We start from the raw sequence: 25,309 nt of genomic DNA, 5'->3' as shown, positions 1-25,309 counted from the left end.
TGTCGTATTACAAGGTATCCTGGATGAGAAGTACATAATAAATAACACATATGGTCCCAACAATTATGATCCTGATTTCTTCTTCTCAGTAGGTGGCAAAATTCAGAAGATGTCACTTAAACCTTTGATATGGGGCGGGGTCTTCAACATAGCCTAGAGCCTGAGGTAGATGGATCACACATACCAGCAATAAGTCCTACAGAAGCGGCAGGAGTTGCGAGTGCAATTGTGGCTGAAAGTGGACCATTCAATATCTGACTAGATTATTACTTGGTGACTCAGGCACCTGGGCAGTGGCAATGGAACACATGGCCTACACTATAGCCGATCACTCACCTGGGAAACTGTCACTGCAAATATATGGCATGTGTAGGCGTGACAATATGTAGTTGCTATCCCCAAATATGTTCTTAATAAACTGTTTAGGGACAAGATTAAAGTAGAAATCCAAAACTACTTTGAGACTAATCAAGGGGCGGTAGAAGAAATAGCCACCTTCTCAGAAGTCAATATATTGCCAAACAACATGGAGTTCTGAAAATCCTGAGGCGCCACATGGCGGCACTAAAACCTGAGATTAAGCAACAAGAATCCCAACTAGATCGATGAGAGGATATCCTTATCGAAGAACAAATTAGAAGTAAAATATCAGACTATGATAGATGAATGAGAATCCAATTACCTGGGAAAGTATGCCAAGGAAATGGCGTAGAGAGAGGGAGAAATGCAAGGGAAAATATTAACTGCACTCATCAAAGAAGCTGGGGCCGCGAATAATATTTCTACTATTATGAACCACCATGGCAATTTTAAGTACATTGTGGAGATCGAAGAGGTGTTTGTTAGATACTATAGAGATCTATATTTATGCAAATGCATTACTGCAGTAAATGTTGGTTTTACTTCCTGAAATGGTGTCCCCTTTCGATCTGGGGCAGTCTGAAACTTTATACACCTTCTATCTGCCACCCCACCCTACCAAGGAGGAGGAGCGGTTGCATAGGCGGGACCCCGGGCTTGCGATTAGTTCTTAATGCTTAAAAGAGGTCAGGTCTGACAACTAGCTGTTAATTTGGGTACATGGGCAACAAAAAAGAAGGTGGTCCAAAAGAGAACACCTTCTCATCGGATATTGTTATGCATCACAATATGCTATGCACTGGCTAAGAAAGAATTGCCTGAGGGCGATCCAGCCAAGCCCATTCTCCCAGGCCAAAGTCTTCCCCAGTTGCTTTGGCTAGAGGCATGCCAGTGGTAGACGTATATAAATCGGTGGTGTGGATTTCCCTCCACACTTTTGCTTGAATTCTGCAGTTAGGAGCGATAGCCACTCCACTTGATCGGTCCTACATTTTTTCCTTGTTTGAATTTCCTTCACACCTACCTGCTGGGAAGGTGGGGGGGGGTATCCTGTTGAGAATGTATTCAAGGGTGAGGGGACGTGTAGTTGAAATTATCCATTCCATCAAAGAAAAGGTTTCTTCTCTTTGGAAATGATCTTTCTGGTGACTACTTTATCTACCTGCAGATTCCTCACTGATCCCTTTCTCCCATTTCTGAAGTAAATGCATAGGCCTCATAAAATATGGCAATTTAGTTTATTCGCCCACACCTGTTTCGTTGTAGACATTATTCTTGTCCCTGCCTTGAGAGATATGGTTAAGGAAAAATCACGAGCAGATGCCAGGCATTGCTGTGGGTGCTATATGGTTCCAGTGCCATCACCACAACTCCACTTCTAGTGTTGAGACGGAGCCATTGCCCCCTGCTGGAACCAGAAAGCTACGTTAGAAGTAACTGGATACAGTCTGGCGACTGGGATATTCAGAGGTGAGGAATCTGCAGATAGAAAGAGTATTTACCAGAAATGTTGTTACCAAAGGGAATTAACTGCAGGTAGAAAGAGAATTCACCAGAAAGGTTGTTATTGAAGGTAAGTAACTTTTTCTTTATGACTTATTTGAAGGCTGGTGGGAGAGTACTTGAAGATAGTTATCCTCTCTTCCAGCTTCCAGTATACTATGTAAACCAGAGAGGACAGCAGTCAAGCTTTCCTGTGGTGCTCCAAACTTGTTCTTCAGCCCTCTATATGACCTCCATATATAGGAATTTGAGAGGGAAGTGCCTTTTTTCATCCCTGCTTCCTATTGTCTGATTAGAAGTTCTATGTGTGAGCTTTTCCCTGTTGGCTCTCCGTGCTACCCGTCTTCACTGAGGTGGGGGTGATTCTAAAACCCATCCTTTCTTGTGGGCAAAGGAGAGGAACTCAGTTTCTTTGCAGTATCAGAGAGTTAAGCACCAGAGGTTGGTTTCCTGACCTCCATTCATGTGCTGGCAGTCCACCTGTAGACACCGACATGGTCCACGACATCTGTGTTTTTTAAGAACCTACCGGAAGACCTGAAAGTTTACTTTACCGGAATGCTTCTCAGGACCCATTTTGATTACATATGAGTTTAGCCCTATCTGTTCAATCTCTGATGACAAGCAATGGTCTGCACCTTATCCCTGGGTTCCGGTTGTAGAACCAGAGTTTCCAATAAGTACAGCACTTGGGCAGTTTGGATGTGAGAGGCTGTTCTAACACATTGGTGAACACACTGAAACATAGAGGAAGAATGAAAAATTGCGAACACTTGTTTAAAGTCCACACAAAATGGCACAGACCCCATTACCTGCAGGTTACAACATTAATTGTGATGCACAGTCTTGGCTGGGTAAAGATCTCCTGTTTTAAAACTGAGGTGCTGACAAATTGTATTGATTTGCCTTTCACAAGAGAGCATGTACTTAGCTCTCCAGCTAGTCAAGGGTTGGATCAAAAGGAAAAAAGCAAATTACACACAAGTTATGAGAACATGGCAAGCACACAATTCCTTTCACGAGAGCTTCATCTGACAGAAGTGGATCTGGTAGGTCTCCCTATAATACTATGCAACAGAAATGATCCAAAGGAAGTCCCTTTTAAAGGTGTGGGACAGTGGCAATCCACCACATAAAGCTGGCAGATTTTTTTGTGGAAAGGGAAAAACGAGAGGCCAGTCAAATAGAGGTAGATCCTTTTCCAGTAATAGTTGTTCTTCTCCTGTCTAAGATACTGAGCTGCTTTGTGGATTGTTGTCCTATTTGGTAGAGTCTGTGGTGCGTATGGTGAGCTAGGAGCACCTGGTTCCTGTCCAAGATGGTACTATGAAAATTGAGGAGCAGCAACGCCAACCACATCTATTTGAATCCATGATGTCGAACGAGGACGAACTGACAGCAGCTTTATTGAGGAGGGTCTAAAACTCAGGAGCTGCTTTGACTCTCCTCCCAACTTGAGAGACTTAGATGAAACAAGAAGATCGACAAGCTGTAAACAGGACTTGTTTGGAGCACGACTAGGAGCATTCGCTCTAGTTTCCTCCGAGCTGCAAATGGTTTTGGAGGGTGTGATTGTTTTAATATTCCCAGACTTCCTTGATAGTAGAAAGCTGCTGGATTCTGGCCCTTCTCAAGTTAGAGGCTAAGTTACTATTGGGGTCCATTCAAATACCGTGTGAAATATCTTCTCATGTGTGTCCTGTTTTTTTTGGGGGGGTTTTAATTTGAATGGTTGTTTAGGTGAATCTGTTTTGGGTCATCCCATGGCCCTGTGCCCTTACTACACCCCTGCATCTTCCTCATTTCATTGTGGCAGCTGTGGGTATCTCTGCTTGATTTGTTTCTTTTGGAAATGTACATTTTATTATGAGGTGCTCTACCTTCATAAGATATTCAGTTGGATAATTGTGTTAACTGCCTTTTGATATCGTAGTAATGATAACAATGATAATAAAAAGAAGTTCAGAAAAAAACATAGGATTCTTGAGCACATCATAAACAATAAAACTTAAGAAACATCTTTGCAGGGAGTCAATACTTGCAACAAGAAATTGAAGATCTACTTCTAAACGTTAGTTATCAGGGAGGTACCACATCACAAACGAGATACAGGAGTGAAACACTTTACCTACGAGTCCTCAACAGGATTTGGCATCAAAACCAGTGTTGGATCTGTTTCATGAACATATTTATCAAAAAGTTCCCAATAGCAGCCCTCTCATGTATTCTTTCCACCACTGGAGGAGAATGATTACTTTGCTTCCATAGACATGAACTATGCGTGTTTTCACATTTTCATCCAGCACATTCAGAAATTTCTAAAAATTTGTCATGAAGGATATTCATCACCCATTCAAGGTATGAACTAAGGTAGGGCTTTAAGTGAGCTGGGTCCTGCTGGTCCTGAGCACCTGCAGTTCTAAAAAGCAGGTGCTGATACAGATCCCTATCGGGCTGTCCAAATCTTGCCCTCACCCTCTGCGGAATATTTTTGTTTAACTCTGCAGCAATACTACTGTTCAATGCCTTTGATGTAATTCAAAGAGACTTGTTATAGTTCTTTCATAGTCTCATCATTTCAGAACATAAGCACTTTCAATATTATATACAACAAAGCCATAGTTGTTGCTTGTTTATCTTATGCAACTAACAACCATTGACAAAGCCAATAATCCTTGCTTGTTGTCAGTATAATGTTACTTGTTGTATTATATAGCTGGATGCGATGACAGAAGCAGCAAAATACCAGTTGGGTGGCACACTATGCAAAGCACAGATTTTTAGTTTAGGTGTTTTTAAGCCACATCCTTAATTACACTGGCCATGCCCCCAGTGTTTTCATCCCACTTAAAGCTGGGCTAAGGGTGTTTAGAAAAACATTGGCAATGGCAGTTGGTCATCTAGGCAGAGAAGCTATTCATATGTATCCGTAAGTAGGTAATTGGCTGATTGGGACAAATGAATTGTAACAATCTCAACATAGTGGTTAGAGAGTAGTAGATATGTTTTACTATTCGGATCAATATGAAAAAGTTTTCTTAACTGCATAAGGAAAAGATTTTCTGGGGTCATATCAGAGTACAGATTTAGCATTGGCTTTTCTCATACCAGGCAGAGTATTAGCTTTTCATGAGCAAACATGTCTCAGTCTTTAACAGTGATGACCTTGTTAGGAAAGTTTGTGTCATGTATTTATATTAGCCTAAATACAAGGCTTCTCAGGAGCACTATTCTGAAATGGCTGTACAGTCAAAGGTCTTAAGTAAAGGTGGGTGTTGGGAAAATCTAGTGGTTATATGCAAGGTGTAGAAATAATTAAAAAAATAACATTGTGTAACAAAAACATGTAAAACGGCATACATTTCACAATACCACTTCCTCACCAAGAGTTTCAAGCTGCAAATCATTATGATGGATGTGTAACCATTAGGATGTGGTGTGTGCCTTCACAATCAAAGCGATAGGATAATTGTCAGAACAGGAACCACTGGAACATATAAATTACTTGGAGCTAAAGACTGTTTCTAGTTGAGAAAGCTTTCCAGAGCCAGATACAAGATGCATCAATTCAAATACGGATAACACAACATCCAGTCTGGACCAGTCGAAATTAGCTAAAGGGATTCAGCATTTAGTTAGTGCCAGAAACCTATTTCTAATGCAAAATGACTTACAGGAGAAGAAAACCTCACATAGACTTACCAAGCACCCCTTGGAGTCCAGCACTTTTCATGAATGGGAACTTAACAAAAGGCAGTGAAAACGTTTTCAAGATGTGGTGCAACCCAAACCTAGATGAGAAAATACAACAACCACACATCCAGCCTTTACAATCCACAGTTAAAAGGGAGTGCAAGTTTGAGAAGTTGATGCAGGATATTTGCGTAAACAGTTCCAGAGAAATTCCATAGCTCTTACTCCAGCTGTAAAAAAAAAATCCAGTTTGAAAAGTCAAAATGAATCCTATGCTGATAGCAACTGGATGTGTATGTTAAATATAGTTCTCACTCTAGTACACTTGGCAAACCCAAATATCCCCAGTTCCTCTTCAAAAAGATATATTAACAATGCAAGGAAGAGGAAAAATGACATCCTGATCCATAAAGTCTACAACTAGAATCTTGGCTGCAAAGGTCATAATTTCAACATTTATGTCTTCTAAAATCTGTATGAAAGGTATTATAGATGCTAGAATGCTGTCAACTAGGAAATACTAAGCAACAAAACAGCTTAGTTATTTAAAGTGATACTCAGAGTAACTGCCAGGAGCTGAAAGCTGATCAAACAGTGTTGGCCAAATGTCTAATATAGTTATTTGCATGTGACTTTAGTTATGTACCACTAAGAGTACATTTGTCAGCATACAAAAAAACGTAGAGATCAGATACAAATGTGTTCAATACCAGTGATTAAAATATTTTTGGTGGGAGCTAAAAGACAATCTGCCTTTATTCAAAGATCAACAATTGAATTTAAAAGTTCATCTAGGCCACGTGACATTTGGACTCTATTCACTGAGTATTTGATGATTAGAAAAGAGGACTAAGAACGTTCCATGTGATGATACCCTATGTACTGCATGCTATTGCCATGAACTGTGTTCTGCTATCACTTTCAAACTCTTCTACGATGTATCCCAAAAGAAAAAAGTTCTGTATTCTGTAACCATGTGCTAACAGTGATGTATTTTATGGTTGTTATACTATGAAAATTAATAAAAAAATAATTGAATTTAAATTTAGTTTACAAAAGTTTAATGATGCCTCCTTCATCCTAAAATTATGCCAAAGGTGGGTACTTTTTTATGTGAGCTGTACTAATTAGTTAACATATTTAAAATTAAATTAATAAATGCAGTAAAGAATTCTTTGTTTGTTGGAAGGGAAGTGATGGCTTACTAACAAAAGGCAAAAAAATTAGGTAAATGTAATTTTTGTAGCACCCGTTTGTCTAACGGACACTAACTAGATAGATTGCTTAGACCATTCAAATACTTTAGCAAATAAATCACCAGGCAGTACCCTAAAGGCGTTCAGGAAATTAAGTTCCGTGGAGCGGTTAGAATACTAAATGCTCACATTGCGATCTCGCTTCTCGCTTCCTGCCCCAGATTTAAACAGAGGGAAAGTAAATGGAGTGGATGACTCGGAGAATAGGAATTCAGAGTTTCATCTTAACTGCCACACACAAATTATTTTGTCACCAGTTTTTCTTTGTACAGAAGAGGGAAATTGAGACCTAATGTTAATTCTTACAGACTAATCACATATGATCATATAAATACCAAGGTAACAGTTATGACATTGAGGAATACCTGGTCCGCACTTTGCTTAAAACTCTATCCTCGGATCACTATTTCCTCAATAGTGCCCAACCATCAAGATGCATTAATAGGTGACTATTCTCTCATAATGACCAAGACCCTCAGAAATCTTATCGGCATTTAGGCTTATTGCCACCAAAGCACATCCTTCCCCTGAAGCCTAATCTGCCATGTGCGTTAATTGGTTAGTGCAATGTAATACTGCCCCTTCCCAAACTGGAGTACATCCTTATTGTTCTTTTGCATTATTTTAAGTATTTTATAAATTGTTTTTGCTATTAAACATGCATCTTATAATGGTTGTTCAGTAAATGGATCTCTCTATACTACATACACAGCTTGAATCTTTCACCTCCTTGAGTAATACTGCTTCTGTTGAGTCTACATATGTCTTCTATTCTTGCTAAAGCGTTTTCTCATACTGCATTGGAACAAACAACTGAGGAGAGTCCTCTAAACACCAAATAAGAAAGAATGAACCCCACTTTTATAAAGGGAACACAAAAGACAACACAGATGACTAAATTCAGGATATCCCAACACATCCAACAAGAGCAACAGCACAAAAGTGAATACTCAATTTGCTTTGTGCCTCTCTGGAGAATCAGACATAAAAACTACTTATATATAATCAATCAGGGGGACGGAAGAGCTAATATTTATAGAGGTCCTACACCCATGCTCCTCTATGGACATATGCAAAAGACACTATGGGTGAGCAGTTCCTCTCTTAGGGCATGTGTGTGAGAGGTGTCACTATCTGCCTGTAGAATAGTCACTGGGAGATCTGAATTTCAGATCATAAAGCCCTCACACACCTGTTAGGGTGTCATGCTTCATCATAGGGCGCTCCTCGTCGGACCGGCGCTGCAATGTCCAACGGGCCTGGTGGCTACTTTGGCAGAGTTCTTTTGATCTGAGATCGCCGTATGTGAAGGGTGTTTGTGGGCAACTGGTGCTATGTGTAAGATAACATAAATGGGTGAGTTTAAAACAGGCTACAGGTCTAGGAATACTTTAATTCAAAAGATAAACCTGGGACTGAGTAAAAACAGTGGTGCCACCAACAGGGCGTAATGTACCTAGGTGGCTGGTGATTTTATAAGGTCGACATGTTTCGTGTCATATATGCTCCATATTCGAGCGACACTTCTTCAGTACCTATGAAAGGTGCAGGTGAACCCCAATGGAGAGCACCAAAAATAAAATAGAAACATCCGCAATCGGATGGTGTAGTAAGAATGGATATTGATCCCCAGGCGGAACTCCGCCTAGCCTCTCCACCTAAATAGATAGAGAAGTGGAAGGGGAAAACAGAAAGACAAACATAGAGGGTATAAGGAGCGACATAAGTAGATAAGGTCTACAACGAGCTGGGGAAGAAAACAAACAGATTACGTGCAAGCTGTGGGCTACCCACAGTGGTGCGTCTATTGAGTAATATTCAACAGGGTGACTAAAACTCTCTCCCACGCTGATAAAGAAGTTCAACTTCACAGTAACAAGAGAAGTGCACATTTAAAATCATTATTCATATGTGTTGACTGACACAGAACACACAAACCAACCCAACCATAAGTGCTGGCCCGCAAACGTGTGGGGCAACACATAGCAAAGCTGAGAAGGCGCTTACCTTACTTGGTAGAAAGTCCCACTACATGGAAGGGGAAAGTTGGCCCTCGAATTAAAAGGGATACACAACTGGAATAAAGAGAGACGGAAGGGAACAAAAGACAACACATATACTTATATAGTAGGCTTAACATGGGCGTGCAATTGGATAAAAAGGAGGCGATGACTTTCATAACCATATCCAGAACAGTAACTCAAAATGAAGACTATCACTAGACCGAAAGTATCCACCCGGGAGTGTAAGCAAATTTTTAGCCCGGTGGAGAAGAAGAGTGAGGAGGGGGAGGGGAGCCCTTCATGGAGGGACCCCTCATGGATGGAATTACTACAATGGCAGTGGTATATCTGTAACCATGCGCTAGGATTTCAAGTAAGTGACTTGCAAGGAGAGAAGGAACATGCGTATTAGCGAGCCGGACGGGGTAAAGAACATAGACAATAATGTTAAAGCGCGTGTTGCACCTCAACGAGGCGCGGGGGTATTCAGCACTTACCGGTTCCAAGGAGGACAATGCCTGCTATTCAGAAACCTCGCCCGCTTCTGGATATTACCCGGTAACCCGCGATGCACGTATTTGAAGGGAATCAGGTTTCCGGGACCTAGGTTGCGTCAGCAGGAACGTCGACGTAGCTTGCGTGGGCGCCATCTTGTCCTGAGAAGAATGCCTGACTATGTGTAAGCAGACTCGGTCCCGACGGGGTGCCGAGTAAACATCGTATATGATGATGTGGGGTGTTTTACAATAAAGTTTTTGCAAAAAAATTGAAGAAGACTCGAAAAAGAGGACACAATGAGGATTTTTAATTCCTCATGCACTAATGACTCGGGTAATAGTACTGAGAGTTCGGTAAGTGTGGAAGAATGTGTCCATGGGAATACAAGGACAAATTAAAATAAAAGACACAGCTAAAATGAGGAGAATACCATAGACCTGATGTATAGATCTAGGGGAACAGAACTGTGAATATTGAAAAGTTGGGTCAACTGGACTCCATATCAGGCCCATTAGAGTGTGGAAGTTAAGAGCGTGGAAAAAGATATAAAGGAGCCTCTAAACATGATAAGTCAGAGGTCCATTATCTCGGGGGGAAAAAACTGCAAGTATTAAAAAGTTGGGTCAACTGGACTCACTATCAGGCCCCTAAGTGTGTGGAAGCTAAGAGCGTGGAAAGAGATGTAAAAGAGCCTCTACACATGATAAGTCAGAGGTCTATTGTGTTGGGGTACTAGTTGGAATGCACAGTGCCCAAGTTAGATTTCTGACCATGGAATGACATCGTTTAGGCCCACCTTCTGCGTGGACAAGCGGAAAATCCATCTCTGCTCTGTTTCGAACAGTTTCTTTTTCGACCAGCTGGCATTGCTTTCGATCACCGTCCAAGACATCTCGTCTACCCCATGTGGGCCCGAAATGAAGTGAGAGCTCATTTTTGTTATCGATCTACCACATCGTATGTTACTGCGATGTTCCATAATCCTTATCTTCACTGGGCGTGTGGTCATCCCCACGTATCGTAAGTTACAGGGACATTTGATAAGGTATACGCAGTTCTTAGAATTGCAATTCGTGTGTGTTCTTTGTGTCCAAATTTTGCCTTCCTCCAAGTGGAGTTCCTTCGTTGTCCCTGTCAGTGAGCAGACTCCACATTGTCCACAGGGATAGTGACCACGTACAGGGGTGGTGTTCAATAGTGTTCCTTGTTCATCCTTCTGTTTAATTTTTGGACGAGTGTGGACTAGTATGTTACGTAAGTCACTAGTCCGTTTGTTAGCAAACCTAGGCAGACTAGTTATGAGCCGTTTTGTTCATGAACATGAACTTCAGGTTCCCGATCTGTTCTTCCACAAAGCAGTTGTAAGCAACCAAGTCCATATTTATTGGTCTCTACCAGATAGCCACAGTTGACATTTGCCCCCCCTCTCAACATACCACCATTGAGGAGAACTCAATTGGACTGCATTCCTTTTCACTTCCTGAATAACTGACACAGGATGAAACTTCAGCAAACCCTTCCTTACAATTCCTGGTATCTTGAATCCTAACCTAATCTCCTATATGTGCCCTTAAACAATTCAGAAGTCTACTTCAGCCTTCCCAGCCTCTATCCTGAAAGATCTTAAAGGAGTAGAAACACCCATGAAATAAAATATTCAAAGACCGTTTTCACTCTAGTCCGTGAGACTCCCATAACCATAAATGACAGGCAAATTCCAAAATCACATATGGACCATTCAAATTGCAGTCAAGTGTGATCTGATAGAGACTGTTAGTTGTAGATTCCTTACCTTAGAATTTCCCCCAGGTGTCAGTCTGGATCCGGAGATGTTTTTCTTCAGCAGTACCCTTGTGCGTCGTTAGGTGATATCGTTCGGGTCCGCCTCTGTCGTCGGCATCATGGGCGCCAGGATGGCGTCGCAGGACCTACATAGAGGCTGCCCATGCACGCTGTTGTCCATTTTTCTTTTTCCGCACCAGCCTTGCGCATATCCAAAGAGGGCTACCCCTAGCCACCTTTTGGCTAACTTTTCTCTACTTTTTGTCCCAGCGAAGAACCGGCTTCAAGCCCTGCGGTTCCTGCCACCGGATGATGTCCGTGACGGATTCACACCTCATGTGCCTTTGGTGTCTGGAGCGTGAGAACGACCCGAAGTCATGCTCCGAGTGCCGGGCCATGAATCAGAAGGCTTTGCGGAAGCGGTCCCAAAATGCTGCGGTATGCCCGGCACTGGGCTCCGTGTCACTCTTGTTCAAGGGGAAAGTCTTGAACGGTTGCGGATCCCACACTCCTTGCATTCAAAGTTGTTGGGTGAGTCAGGGAAGCACAAGAAGATGTCAAAGAAGCACAGGTGTTCTTCGACTTCTCCCCATCGGTCGGGCGACGCGGGATCCCACAATCGTCGCTTTAGGGCCCCATCTCTGCCGCCTACTTCTGAGATTGCTCCGCGCCTCTCTTCCATTTCGGGAGCCGGAGCGTCTTCTGCCCAGATCCAGAAGTTCTATGAGGCCTTGTACCTCCCCTATGAGCAGCTCATCTCCGCTTGTGTGCCTTCGGGCCCCGTGGAGTCGGTGGGGGGACCTAGGACTTCGGCCCCTAATACGGAGGGTCCCCGTGGATCCAGGACTGGATCCGGATTGACGACGGTCGATCTCACTCAACCTTCCCCGGCATCGATTCCGACATCATATACTGTGCCACCGGTTGGCGCCGACCCCATCTGGAAAGTGGACCCAGAGCCGGACCGGCGTCGATTCCGAAGCCGGAAGGCACTTTCATCCCTGAGTTCATTCGTGGTGCTCCTTTAGGGCCAGAAGGTGAGGAAGAGTACTGGGAGGGGCCGCTGGACCCTTTAACTGACCAGCCTGAGGAACCAGGCTGGCAAATTGATATTGGTGATGGCAGTGGTCTGAACACGTCTCATAAAACTGGCTTGCTTTCTTCCCCTACCGTGGCTACGATGGAGGGAGCTTCCTATGCTATGGTGGTTTAGAGGGCAGCTGAGATCCTCGGCCTCGAGCTCCCTACGGTGGCAGTCAGGACTAACCTCCTGACAGAGGGGCCTCTGCCTGCGGCTTCCTCTTCTGAACCCCTTTTGCTGTTCAATGAAGGCCTCATGGATGTCCTTCTGGGCACTTGGTCCAAGCTCAGCACAGGGGCTCCTGTGGATAGGAAGCTTACCTGCTACCCCGCTCCGGGCAACCCAGTGATCCTTATCCAACACCCCTCCCCTGAGAGCTTGGTAGTCCCAGGCTCATCATCAAAAGTTGCATTCCCTTCTGCTCCCCCATATATGGAATCCAAGAAGCTGGACTATCTTGGGAAGAAGATGTTCTCTTTCTCCATCTTGGTGTTGGGGTCGGTGAATACCGCGTGCCTCTTAGGCCGGTACTCCCATACTATATCTGGTACGGTCACGCAGGTGCTGCCTCAGTGCCCAGAGGAGGCCTGGGCTGTTCTCTCTCAAGCAGTTGCATACGGGAGAGACGCATCCAAATTCACCATTCGATGTGGACTGGATACCACCGACTCACTGGGCAGAACGATTGCCACGTCAGTAGCTGTTAGACGCTAAGCCTGGTTGAGGACGTCTTGCTTCTCAGGGGACGTCTAGTCTTCCTTGATGGACATGCCCTTTGATGGCACTCACCTTTTTGGTGACAAGGCAGACCATGTGCTTGAACGCTTCAAGGATTCTTGAGCTACAGGAGTGATGACAAAGGAGTTGCGAATGGACTGATGGTGGCAAACACAAGTGAGAGAGATGAGCATTAATCTAGGTGTGAAAGGGTGAAAGTAATAATTAGGATTATAGTTGGCGTAAATTGAGAAGAGACAAGATTTTTCAGATATTGTAGAGCTGGAAATGGCAGGAGTGCAGAGTTGTGGAATTGTGTAAAGAAAATATTGCAGACATTTTTTGCAGAGGAAGAAAAAGGAGCGGATGTTGGGAGAGGACACCAGTAAAGGTAGGTGGTAGAAAAGGACTTGATTTAAATTTTAGGAAAGGCTGAATCACGGAAATTACAGGACATCTGTGAGAGGCACTCCGTAATAAGACTGAAGTGAAAGGTTGAGGTCTTGGAAATACCTGTATACAAGTGATGAGAGACCAAGAGAAGAAAAATAATGTTATATGGAGATATAAGATGCAATCGCCTTTGTAGGACCCAGTGCTGAAGAACAGAAGGCAAAAGTGATGGGATGAAAGAAGTCAGATAATAAGTAAGATGAGAACCAAGAGAGCTGATCCTGGGATGACAAGTGTTGAGATCAAAAAGAATAAAAGAATAAGATGAAATGTGTGTTTATTATGGCAAGGCGAGGATAATGAGATAAAAGAAAGGATTAATGTTTCAGCTGGGTGCATGCAGTGAAATGTGGATGGAAATGGATAAAGCACATGCTTTTGATAGAGAAAATAGCAAAGTTGTTTAAAAGCATTCCTCTGAAGGAGTGAGGATTTTAAGGATAGAAGAGTGGGCTTTAATATTGTTTAGTATAGGTAGCAGAAGAAGCAGAGAAAATCCCAGGGATAAAGGTCATCTGAAGCAGAGAAAATCCCTGGGAAAGGTCATCTGAAGAAGGGAGCGAGGAAAGAGTGATAAGGAGGTGGGGGTAGATAGCAATTTAAAGAGCGATTCAGAGGGTGTATTAGAAAGATTGCATGTCACAGGCATGATGCGAGATCTGACATAGGGAAAGAGGCTTGGAGAAATGTTGGGCATGTATAGGTGTGATACAGAGGCGAAATAGGTGGCAGTAAGAGTTGAAAGCAAATAAGGATTAAAGGTTGAGAACAAAACACTTGTTGCAACAAAGAGGGGCAGCAAGAGTGTGCGGGTGAGAGGTAGTCAAATACTTCCAATTCTTTGCTGTGGTGACAGCCATATTTTTGGATGAATAAAGCTGGGATAGGGGTCTTTTTCTATTTCTCACTCAGCTTTGTGAAGACGATTCCAGGCACTGCATGCTTTTGCATTTGGTTTTCCAAAGATAGTCCATGTGGTTTTTGTATATAGTTAGTTTGATGTTAGATGTAGTATTACAGTGTTGTTTTGTAATAAAAATCATAATTTCAAGTTTATAATTCTAAGTTGCCACCCGAAGACTGTTATCAACTGTGAATAGCGATGCATCTGAAAGAAACACGTAGTGATAGATTCCTTACCTTAGAATTACCCCCAGGCGTGAGGCTGGATCCGGAAAGTTTTCGTCAGCAGTACCCCTGCACGTCGGTAGGTGGCGTTGTGCTGCTCCGCGTCCGTCGTCAGCGTCATGATCGCCGGGATGACGTCGCGGGCAGTATTTAGACGCCGCCCACGCGTGTTGACGTCAGATCTGGGAAGAGCTAGTACCCCCAGTCATTTTTTGACTGAGCTTTTGGAGGCTTTTTGTCTCCTATTTTTCTTGAGTCAATCCACTCCTGGTGCCGTAGGGATGCCCGGGTTTAAGAACTGTGGAGACTGTCACCGCATGATGTCGGTGATGGACCCACACCGAGTGTGCCTCTACTGCCTGGGGCGACTCCAAGACGTGCCCCGACTGCCGGCCCATGGCGCCGAAAACTTTGCTGGAGCGGTCCCGAAAGTTGCTGTAAGTCCAGCAGTCGGCTCCGCGCCGTTCAAGGTCCCGGTCCCATGGGAAGTTGAGGGACCAGTTTCGGAGTCGTCACCATCATTCTTCTGGATCTAAGTCTTCGCACTCGGGGTCAGGTAAGTCGAAGCATTCCAAAAAGAAGTCAAAGAAGTGCCGTTGTTCCTCGACTTCCCCTCGCCCGTCGCGGCTGAGGGTGCGGTCGGTGCCACCAACGCGGCTTGCTCAGGTGCAATTTTTCTTGCTGCCATGGCCCGACTCTTTGGGCCGTCTGGCCCCGCCAGTGCGCCTCAGGGCCCCGCGGGCCCGACTGGGGCTCCTGTTGTTCCATCGCCGTGGGCTCCGGTGTCGCAGGCCCCCATGGGATCTGGGATCGGACCCCGGTCGACGCCAGTTGACCTTGTTACGCCTCCACTGATGTCGACCCCACCGGCACCGCTTTGGACGTCGCCTGCTCCTCGGGACAACATCGTCCCCGGTTTAAGCCCTGAACCGGACACGGAGCTGGAGTGGCATCGATCGACGCCGATTCCGGCGCCGATGGTATTTGTTCCCTATGTCCGTCCTCTGAATTTTCAGCCTGTTCCACAGACTTCGGAGGAAGGGGAGGACAGAGAGGGGTCTTAGGACCCTCTCGCACAGGACTGTGCTTATGATCCAGACTGGAAAGAGGATTTGGGGGACGCCAGTGGTCTTGACACATCGCCGGACCCTGGCATGCTGTCACCTCCTACCGTGGCTACGGAGGAGGGAGCTGGTTACGCAGTGGTGTTGCGTAGGGCGGCCGAGGCCCTCCACCTCGAACTCCCTACAGTGGCCGTCAGGACGAACATCCTGACAGAAGTGCTCCAACTGGCAGCAACCTCTTTGGAGCCCTTGCTGCCCTTTAATGACGCACTTTCTGATATTCTTTTGGGCACTTGGTCCAGGCCCAACACAGGGGCTCCTGTGGACAGGAACGTGGCCCGATGCCATCGCCCGGCTCTGGGCGATCCCCTCTTCCTCTCTCAACACCCTACTCCTGAGAGCTTGGTTGTCCAGGCCTCTGCGTCCCAAAGCGCGTTCCCTTCCGCACCTCTGGATAGGGAATCCAAAAAGCTGGAGCAGCTTGGCAAGAAGCTATTTTCATCTGCCAGCTTAGGGCTGTGGTCGGTGAACACCGCATGCCCTTGGGCCGTTATTCCCACTCTATGTGGGACACGGTTGCGCATGTGATGCCTAGCTGTCCGGAGGAGGTCCAGACAGTACTCACCCAAGCTGTTGCTGCTGGGAGAGACGCAGTTAAGTTCACCATTCGTTGTGTGCTTGACACCGCCGACTCGCTGGGCAGGGCGATTTCCACGGCGGTGGCGCTTAGGTGCCACGCCTGGCTGAGAACAACTGGCTTTTCGAGGGGATGTCCGGAATACCCTGATGGACATGCCCTTTGATGACATTCGCCTTTTTGGCAATAAGGCAGATAGTGCGCTGGAGCGCTTTAAGGACTCACGGGCTATGGCCAAGTCCTTGGGCCTGTCGGCCACTCAGCCTCCTCCACCTTCTGCCTTTTGCTCCTTTCGTGGCCGCATAAGGGGTGTCCTACTATGTTCGCAGAGCCACAGGCCAGCACAGCAACAACCTCAGCGCGGACGTGGGAACCGTCGAGGAGGTTCAGGGGGCCAGCGGGCGGGTCAGTCCACCTCCACCCCCGCGGCATCCACTGCTAAGCCTTCCTAGTCCGTCCTTTCAGGTCCATCAAACTCAGTGGGCAGACGGATTCGCCATCCTCTCCCCCACTGCCACATCATCACATCGGACCAGTGGGTGCTGCAAATTGTCCAAAGGGGCTACTCCCTCCCCTTCGAGACTACCCCTCCAGCCATGCCACCTCAGTACCACTGCATGTCGGGGGATCACTTGGCTCTTCTCCAGCAGGAAGTTGCGGCCCTCTTGGCCAAGGGGGCCATTGAGCGCGTTCCGACGCCCGAAGTAGGTCGTGGCTGCTATTCCCACTACTTCGTGGTTCCAAAGAAGGACAAGGGCCTGCGTCCTATCTTAGACCTTCAGAACGTCAACGGCTTCCTCCGGAAGGAGAAGTTCAAGATGCTCCCTTTTGGCCTTACCAGTGCCCCTCGGGTGTTCACGAAAGTGATGGCGGTGGTCGCAGCTCATCTGCGCAGATCAGGGGTTTCAGTCTTACCCTATCTCGCCGACTGGCTGTTAAAGGCGGGCTCGCCCCAGGCAGTTGTCTCCCACCTCCAGACTACGGCCGACCTGCATTTGCTGGGGTTCTCCATCAACGTGCCAAAGTCGCACCTGGTACCCTCTCAGAAGCTCCTTTTCATCGGAGCGGTTCTGGACACGGCGCAGTTTCGGGTTTATCCTCCCAAACAGCGAGTCCGGTACATTCAGGCTATGAATCCGATCTTTCGGCCCTTGTCCTGGGTTTCGGTCAGGATGACCCTGAGGCTGCTGGGCCTCATGGCCTCCTGCATCCTGCTGATCAACTGTGCCAGATGGCATATGCGGGCTCTGCAGAGGGACCTGAAGTTCCAGTGGGCGCAGCATGAGGGGGACCTGTCCGGACACGTCCAGATCTCGGAGGACACTGCACAGCAGTTGCAGTGGTGGCTCATGAACCAACATTGGGTCAGCGGCAGATCCCTCTCCCTTCCCCAACCGGACCACACAGTGGTGACGGATGTGTCCCTCCTGAGATGGGGTGGCCTCATGGGAGAGGCGGAAATCAGAGGCCTCTGGTCTCCAGCGGAGTCCATGCTCCATATCAACCTTCTGGAGCTTCGGGCGATCCGTCTTGCACTGAAGGCATTCCTTCCCTCTGTCAAGGGGAGCGTAGTGCAGGTGTTCACGGACAACACCACTGCCATGTGGTATTGCAACAAGCAGGGCGGGGTGGGGTCGTGGACCCTATGTCAGGAGGCTCTGCGCCTCTGGACATGGCTGGAACATCAGGGCATTTCCCTTGTGTTTCCACACCTGGCAGGTTCACTGAACGCCAGGGCAGACGAGCTCAGCCGCAGGTTTATGATGGATCACGAATGGCGTCTTCACTCGGAGGTGGCGCAAGGTCTCTTTCAACAGTGAGTAGAGCCTTGGTTAGATCTATTTGCCACCAAAGAGAACGGGCAATGTCAGCAGTTCTGCACGTTGTAATTTCCAAGACGGCACTAGGTCGGAGACGCTTTTCGTCGTGAGTGGAGTTGCGGTCTATTGTACGCCTTTCCGCCTATACCACTTCTGCTCAGAGTGCTGAAGAAGATCAGACGCGACCGGGCCCAAGTCATTCTTGTGGCGCCGGACTGGGATCGAAGAGTTTGGTATCCCGAGCTACTCTGTATGAGCGTGGATCCCCCGATTTGTCTGCCTCTTCATGAGGATGTTCTGTCGCAGCAACAGGGGACGGTCCTGCACCCGAACCTGTCCAGTCTCCACCTCCTTGCATGGAGATTGAGCGGCGACAGTTGATTCAGTTTGACTTGCCTCCTAAAGTCTGTGATGTCATTCTGGCAGCCACGCGTCCCTCCACTAAAGTGGTATACGCCTGCAGGTGGAACAAATTTGTGGCATGGTGCACAGCAAAGGCTGTGGATCCCCTTTCTGCCCCTCTTTCCGAGGTCCTTTTGTTCTTTCTTTGGACCGGCAGGACTCTGCTCTGGGCACTATTAAAGGCTATCTTTCTGTTATTTCGACCTTTCTCAGACTACCTGATCAGCCCTCTCTTTTCAAGTCCCCTGTTGTAAATAGATTTCTCAAAGGCATTACACACCTTTTCCCTCCTATTCCGTTTGTGATGCCACAGTGGGACTTGAATCTAGTTCTAACTTATCTGATGTGCGCTCCTTTCGAGCCGCTTCACAACTGTCCTCTTCGTCTTTTGACTCTGAAGACTGCCTTCCTGGTTGCCATCACCTCTGCTAGGCGAGTGAGTGAGCTCCAGGCTCTTTCTTGTAAGCCTCCTTTCCTTTCCATTCATCCGGACAAGGTGGTGCTCAGGCCCCGGCCTTCCTTTTTGCCAAAAGTTGTCACGGCCTTTCATATTGGGCAGACTGTTACCTTGCCCACTTTCTTCCCTACTCCACATCCTTCCAGAGAGGAAGAAAGGCTGCACCGTCTGGACCCAAAACGTGCGCTTTAGTTTTACCTCCACTGCACACAACAGTTCAGGGTGGATGACCAACTCTTTGTTGGCTACGTTGGCACCAAGAAAGGTTGGGCTGTGCACAAGAGGACTATCTCCCGCTGGGTTGTCTTGTGCATCAAAGCCTGTTATTCTCCGGCTAAAAAAGAGCCTCCGGTGGGGCTGCGTGCTCATTCCACTCGAGCAACTGCAGCCACTACTGCATTGGGACAGGGTGTCCCCCTGCAAGACATCTGTCAGGCAGCTACGTTGGCCTCGCTGCACACGTTTACAAAACATTATTGCCTGGACAGCCAAGTCCGGAGAGACGTCTTTTTTGGCCGTTCTGTTCTCCAGGACTTTCTGGTGTGATCTTGGTTCGCAGGCCCACCACCGGGGTTGGTATTGCTGGGGTATCTATTCTAAGGTAAGTAATCTATCACTACGTGTTTCTTTCAGATGAACAAGTTACTTACCTTCAGTAACAATGTATCTGTAAGAAACATTAGTAGTTATAGATTCCTTACCACCCCACCCATCCTCCCTGTTCTGCGAACTGATTTCTAGGGTTAAGGTCATCCCTTTCAGGGCCCTAGTTTCAAGGCACCAGTGGTCAGTATCTTGCATGGCTCTTCGTTCCTGGCGCGGAAAGTCGTGTACAGAACTGACGTCAGCGCGCGTGGCAGCGTCTAAGTACTGCCCGCGATGTCATCCCGGCGATCACGACGCTGACAACGGACGCAGAGCTGCACGACGCCACCTACTGACGCGCAGGGGTACTGCTGACGAAAACTTTCCGGATCCAGCCTGACGCCTGGGAGTAATTCTAAGGTAAGGAATCTATCACTACTAATGTTTCTTACAGAAACATCGTTATCGAAGGTAAGTAACTTGTTCATCTGCTCTTCCAAATACTGCTCAGAAAGTGCATAACCATGTTGTCCTATTCATTCCCAATAGAAGACCTACCTTCCTCCGCCAATGATGTGTATTTTCACTGATTAATAAGAATACAACTGGAATTTTTAAAGTCCAATAAACAGAGCCCCAAATAGCCTTTAGGACCTGTTGTGCGTTTCCCGTCTTCCTGTGGTATTGAAATGATGGTTTGTTTTATGCCATTTACGCCTGTATATAAAGTAAAAGATGAAAACAATAGTGTACCATGGCATTTTTAATCACTACTTCTATTTCTAGTAAAGCATTATGTTTTAGTGGCTGTTTAAAGTTGGGCTAATAAAGAATCTATCTGCACACTTTTGCCATGCATGAAGTGATAAATATTTTGTAACTTCACAGAATACTTTAAAGAAATTACTGAGAGGCCTTTGGATAGTCCTGAGTTTGGGAACACGTCATATGTACCTACTATCCACATGAGAGGGCTGCCCTTCCAAGCTTCAGCAGAGGATATTGCAAATGTAGGTTTTTGTATGATCTCTTGTAAATACTTTCAGAAGACAAACAGTGTGGGTGTCTGAGCAAGTGATACAAATGTTGTATATGAAAAGGATTTGTCAGTATATGTGCCTACTCCAAGAGCACCTGGTTGGTATATATATATGTGTGTATGTGGAACTAAATGTGTTTTTCAGGATTTTTCATTGTATGCGGCTATCATCATCATAGTATTTCGTGAATATTGCCAATGTCCCTTTGTGTTACAGTTACGTTTGCAGATTGGAAATCAAGTAGCTTTTTGTTAGACTGCATATACAACATATGTAGCTTGTACTCGAAACCCGGTGTGTATACTTTGATGTGTATATTATTTCTGAAACAACATTTCGCTGATTTATAACTTTTTCGCTTGGCCTGTCATAAAGACTTGGCTTACTTTTGCATGATAATTTTGCTGTAATAATAGGTTATCTAAACAATATAAAGATGTGCCCATACATAAGCTTTCTACAAACTCATGGGCCGTTTGTCCAAAGTTAATGTGCAATATGTTGCTGTGTATAAATTTCAAGTTTGCCACTTAACATGTAAACCAGATCTTCTGATGCATTTTTTAGAACCGTTTACTTTGAGGGTGCAACTGAACTTTGTTGATGTGCTCAGACCACCACTGGGGCCATATTATGTCCCAAACAGTGTTATATTGTTGTCATAGATGTTGCTTTGTTATAGGATTTCCAGTCTGGGGTAGCTGCGGCGCCCCACTTGGTGGTTTGATTTAACGAATACCTGCCTTGGTGCTTGCAGTGCTCCCTATATCAGCTTTCAATTTTGTCTTTACATGGGTGGGCCGTGGGCGTGGAAAGCGGTTCTCCTGCTCAGTAGTATTAGTTTTTTTTTTGTTTCTTTTTTTAAAATATACATCATTGATAGGATTTATTTTCCCCCGAACAATCTAATTGATTGTTTTTTTCCCTACAATCTTTATTCATTTATAAATTAATATGCAGCAACATTTTGGACCGTGGAAAGACAGGATTTAACCCTCCTTTGCTGCTACTCAGTAATAATCTCTACAGACAAGTCACAAACCCCTTCAGGAACTGCGCGGACAGTCTTAAAGTATGAGTCCTCTTAGTTTCGTTGAGTTCACAAAATCAAGCCTACGTGAAAGGTTCCATTGTTGTTCACTGTTGCACTTCTTTCTTGGATCCTGTTGTATTTGCCATCATTTTCATATGTTGGTCTGACATTTTTGTATTGCTTACCCTTGATTTTCTGTCTGTTCCTTGGCCAGCATCCCACTATCCTCTGCTCTTGCTATGAACAACATTCATCATCTGTTTTTCATATACGAACATTGCACTCTGTTTGTTACCACTAGCTAGTTTATTTAAATTATCGTACAATATGTATTTCTAAGAGTACCCAGGCAAAGCATTTTAACATCCAAACTCTGCTAAACCGCTCTGCTCCTCATGTACAATTCATGAAGGAATTGACACCATCCTTAGTCAGACATTTCATTGTAGCTCTCTCATATAACAAGGAAGGCATCACAGCCCTCTCACCTGAGAAGTCATTCTTTCCATAAAAATCACCTTACCCACTGCCTCCAGCCATTCCTCGAATGTAAGCTTTTTGACATTTTCAGTACCACTAAATTCTTATTATACCTGCTGCAATTTGGTCTACTTCATAGTCATGATCTTTCATAGTCCAATCAGTAGAAATTAATAACATTGTTTTAAAAAAAATCTGTAGCCTGACATCCCCTCTATTTACGCTGAATAATTAATTAACATCTTATGTTCAAAGTCAATAGTGTACTGTACATAGGGGGTAATGACTTACCACAGAGAGAGCGTAGAAGTAGGCTTGGTAAAGATGTATATATTTATAGGCATTAATAGAGTGCTTGTCACCAAAGGGCACCATGGCTCAGACATAGCAACAGTATAATTCATATATAGCCATTCCTTAAACTGGTAAAGGATGGTTGGCAGTGTGATCTGAAGTCTAGGTAGAATTGAATCATGATACACAGCAAAAGGAACAAGGTTGCAGTGAAAGTCCACCGTCACTGAGAAGGTGTGTTTCACTTTGGGAACCTGGAGAAAACATTTGCCTTGTGATCTTAACAGTTGTCCAGGATATCTTGTAGGTCCAGATAGACTGTATTGCAATAGTCCAGCTGTTAAGAAATTCATAATCTGAACCTTACGAGAAAGTGAAAAAGTTCAGAAACATTTTCAGGCTCAGCAGATGGTTAAAACACAAACTGACCACTACCTCAATTGGGGGTTTGAGATCTAAATGCGAGTCACGTGGAACTGGGGCAAGGAAGGCACCCAAAACTCGAAATAGTAGCCACAAATATGATGAAGCATGTCCGTTTTGATTCTGTTAAATGCTAGCTGATTACAGCTCATCCCCACTTCAACCGCTATCAGACATTGATGTAGATTCGCACCACTTGTCCTTGGATCTTTCGTACTTTTTAGAACAAGCTGAGTATTGTCAGCGCACATAAAGAATGCATAGCTGAACTGTTAATGTTATTGGGGTCACAACCAGTATATTCCCTCAGCCCCACTCGTCTGTTACCCTTTTTTGAGAAAAGTATTTGCATGCGTCTCTCACTCCTTCTCTAATGAGTTATGCTTTGTTTAGGAGTGAAATAATCCTGTCAGAGAAGCTCTTATCTACAGGTTATAAGAGAGCCCTGCCCTCCTACTCCAATGTGCGTTCACAATGATTGGCGTCTTATAACTATATGATTATTTATTTTGCAGAACTTGTCTACAGAACAAGTGTATAACATGATTATTATGAACAACTACGCAGATATTCTGCAAATTAGGACTCCATGCCAGTCATCTGACTCGGGCCCATCCACAGCTGGTATGCCTCAAGTTTCCTGGCCAATCCTAGACTCGGCAGCAGTTAGAATCCTTCAAGAAATTGGAAGGAAGCCCTAATAGAGTGTGATCCCCCAAGAAAGCCAAACGTGTTCTAGAATCCATTCCTGGATTTACTTACTTGTATATAAATGACAGATTAGAGGCATAGGGCCAGATGTACGACCACTTCAAATTGCGACTCGCAATTTGCACTCCAATGCGAGTCGCAAATTGCGAGTCACAATTTAGAATGTACAACAGTCTCAGAGAAACTGTTAGCGATTGCCAATGGGGTCGCAAATGCGAGGCTCATGAATATTAATGAGCCACTCGCTATTTGCGACCCCATTGGGAATGGCCAGTGCTCACAGGGATGGTGGCCTGCTGGGATCAGCAGACCACCATGTCTGTGACTGCTTTTCAATAAAGCAGATTTTCATTTAAATGCAGCCCGTTTTCCTTCAAGGAAAACGGGATGCATTTATAAAAGAAAAAAGTAAACGTTTTAATTTAATTTTTGTGGGACCACTGCCTGCCCTCAAAACATATTTCAGAGCCTGTCACAAAGGGGAAGGGGTCTCCTGGGGACCCCTTCTCATTTGTGACTGCATTACCATAATTTGCGAGTGTTTTGCAACTGCTACTGCTGTCCCAAAACATTCACACATAGGGCTGCAAGTCGCAGTTAGGAAGGGACGCCCTTGGAACGCCCCTTCCTAATTGCAAGTCGTTAAACACTATTTTGCGAGTCACAGTTTTTTGTGAGTCGCACAATAGTGTTTGTACATGGCCCACAGTGATTTTGCATGTGCGAACGGGTCACAAACCCGTTTGCGCATGCAAAATCACGTCGTAGGTCTGGCCCTTAGACATCCATTAAGGTGATTAGAAAAAAAATCTTTTATTTGTATTTTTTAAGCATGCCATGAATTGCCAACATGTGTTTTGTGACAAGAACATTAAGTATGTCGCTTTATCAGGTCCTGGTACTTACCAGAGCGTTTTGTATTTATTATGAAAAAACTGAAATTGTAATGTATATTTCGAGAAGAAGGTTTGCAACACAGAAAAACGTTGAGTATTAAGTGAGAGAGACAATTGGAAGAACATGAAAGCAGAAAAATTTAAAAATAGTAGAACTGAAGAGATGAAATGTTATAAGCCAATCTTTTAGTGAGACCGTTAAATTGACATGCGGTTTATCAATGGTTGATGCTGTATTAATGATACATAACTTGTATTCATAAGAATCAAATTACTGAGGTTCTAAAGCCATCTTGTATAAGGCAGATTCGAGAAATAGCCCTATAATTCTGGTAATTCTAGTTGCCCAAGATTAAATTACGTCAAAGAAAATATGTAATCAAGCAGGTCCTGAGACCTAGGCCCGGGATTACTGATTGATATGTTACAAGTGGAAGGGTGCATAGCTGGCAGGCAGACACCTGGGCAGGATACTCTTGATGAATCCCACACATAGGCGCTGCGACATTACAACGGTCAGGGGAGATTTCCCCAATAAACGACACTTGGCCGGAGGGAGTATTCATGCTTCAAAAAACACTATAAAAAGGTCAGATGCTGCATGAGTTAGGAACACATAGCCAATCGGAACCTAGCACACGTAGTGATGACGTGTGCCCCATGCCGGACAACTGTACACATTATCCACACTGTGTCCACACAAGGTCGAGACCTACCTATAGTAACCATTTGGCCATTAATTTATGACTCCAAAGCAGCAGCCAGCATTCCTCACCGTGTATGGTACGCCGGAAACTTTTATAACCGTTTTTGACAACCCTGTGGTGTGCACTGAGGCAGCGTGGGGCTGGGAGGCTCCGTTCAGGTCGACGGAGCTATTGTCCAATCACTGCATGGCTTTTTAAAGCCATTAGACATCTCACAATCCACCTCCCAGAAGGTCCTTTTGTGCTTCTTGCCCTTTTTTGTTTAGTGGACAAACACGTAATAGAC

General features: G+C 45.1%; 1 protein-coding gene across 2 annotated transcripts in view; it reads left to right on the top strand.

Annotated features, from left to right (window-relative positions):
- GRSF1 (G-rich RNA sequence binding factor 1) overlaps positions 1-25,309 on the top strand; it is a 300,991-nt gene that overhangs the window by 206,756 nt on the left and 68,926 nt on the right. For both annotated transcript variants that reach the window (XM_085640993.1, XM_085640994.1), the window contains exon 7: positions 20,328-20,449. In XM_085640993.1, the coding sequence (XP_085497119.1) occupies positions 20,328-20,449 (122 nt within the window). The remainder of the gene's footprint in view (positions 1-20,327; positions 20,450-25,309) is intronic.

The sequence above is a fragment of the Triturus cristatus genome, chromosome 2_2 (genome assembly GCF_964204655.1).
Source record: "Triturus cristatus chromosome 2_2, aTriCri1.1, whole genome shotgun sequence".
Lineage (NCBI taxonomy): Eukaryota > Metazoa > Chordata > Amphibia > Caudata > Salamandridae > Triturus > Triturus cristatus.
This window is presented reverse-complemented; position numbering and strand designations above follow the sequence as displayed.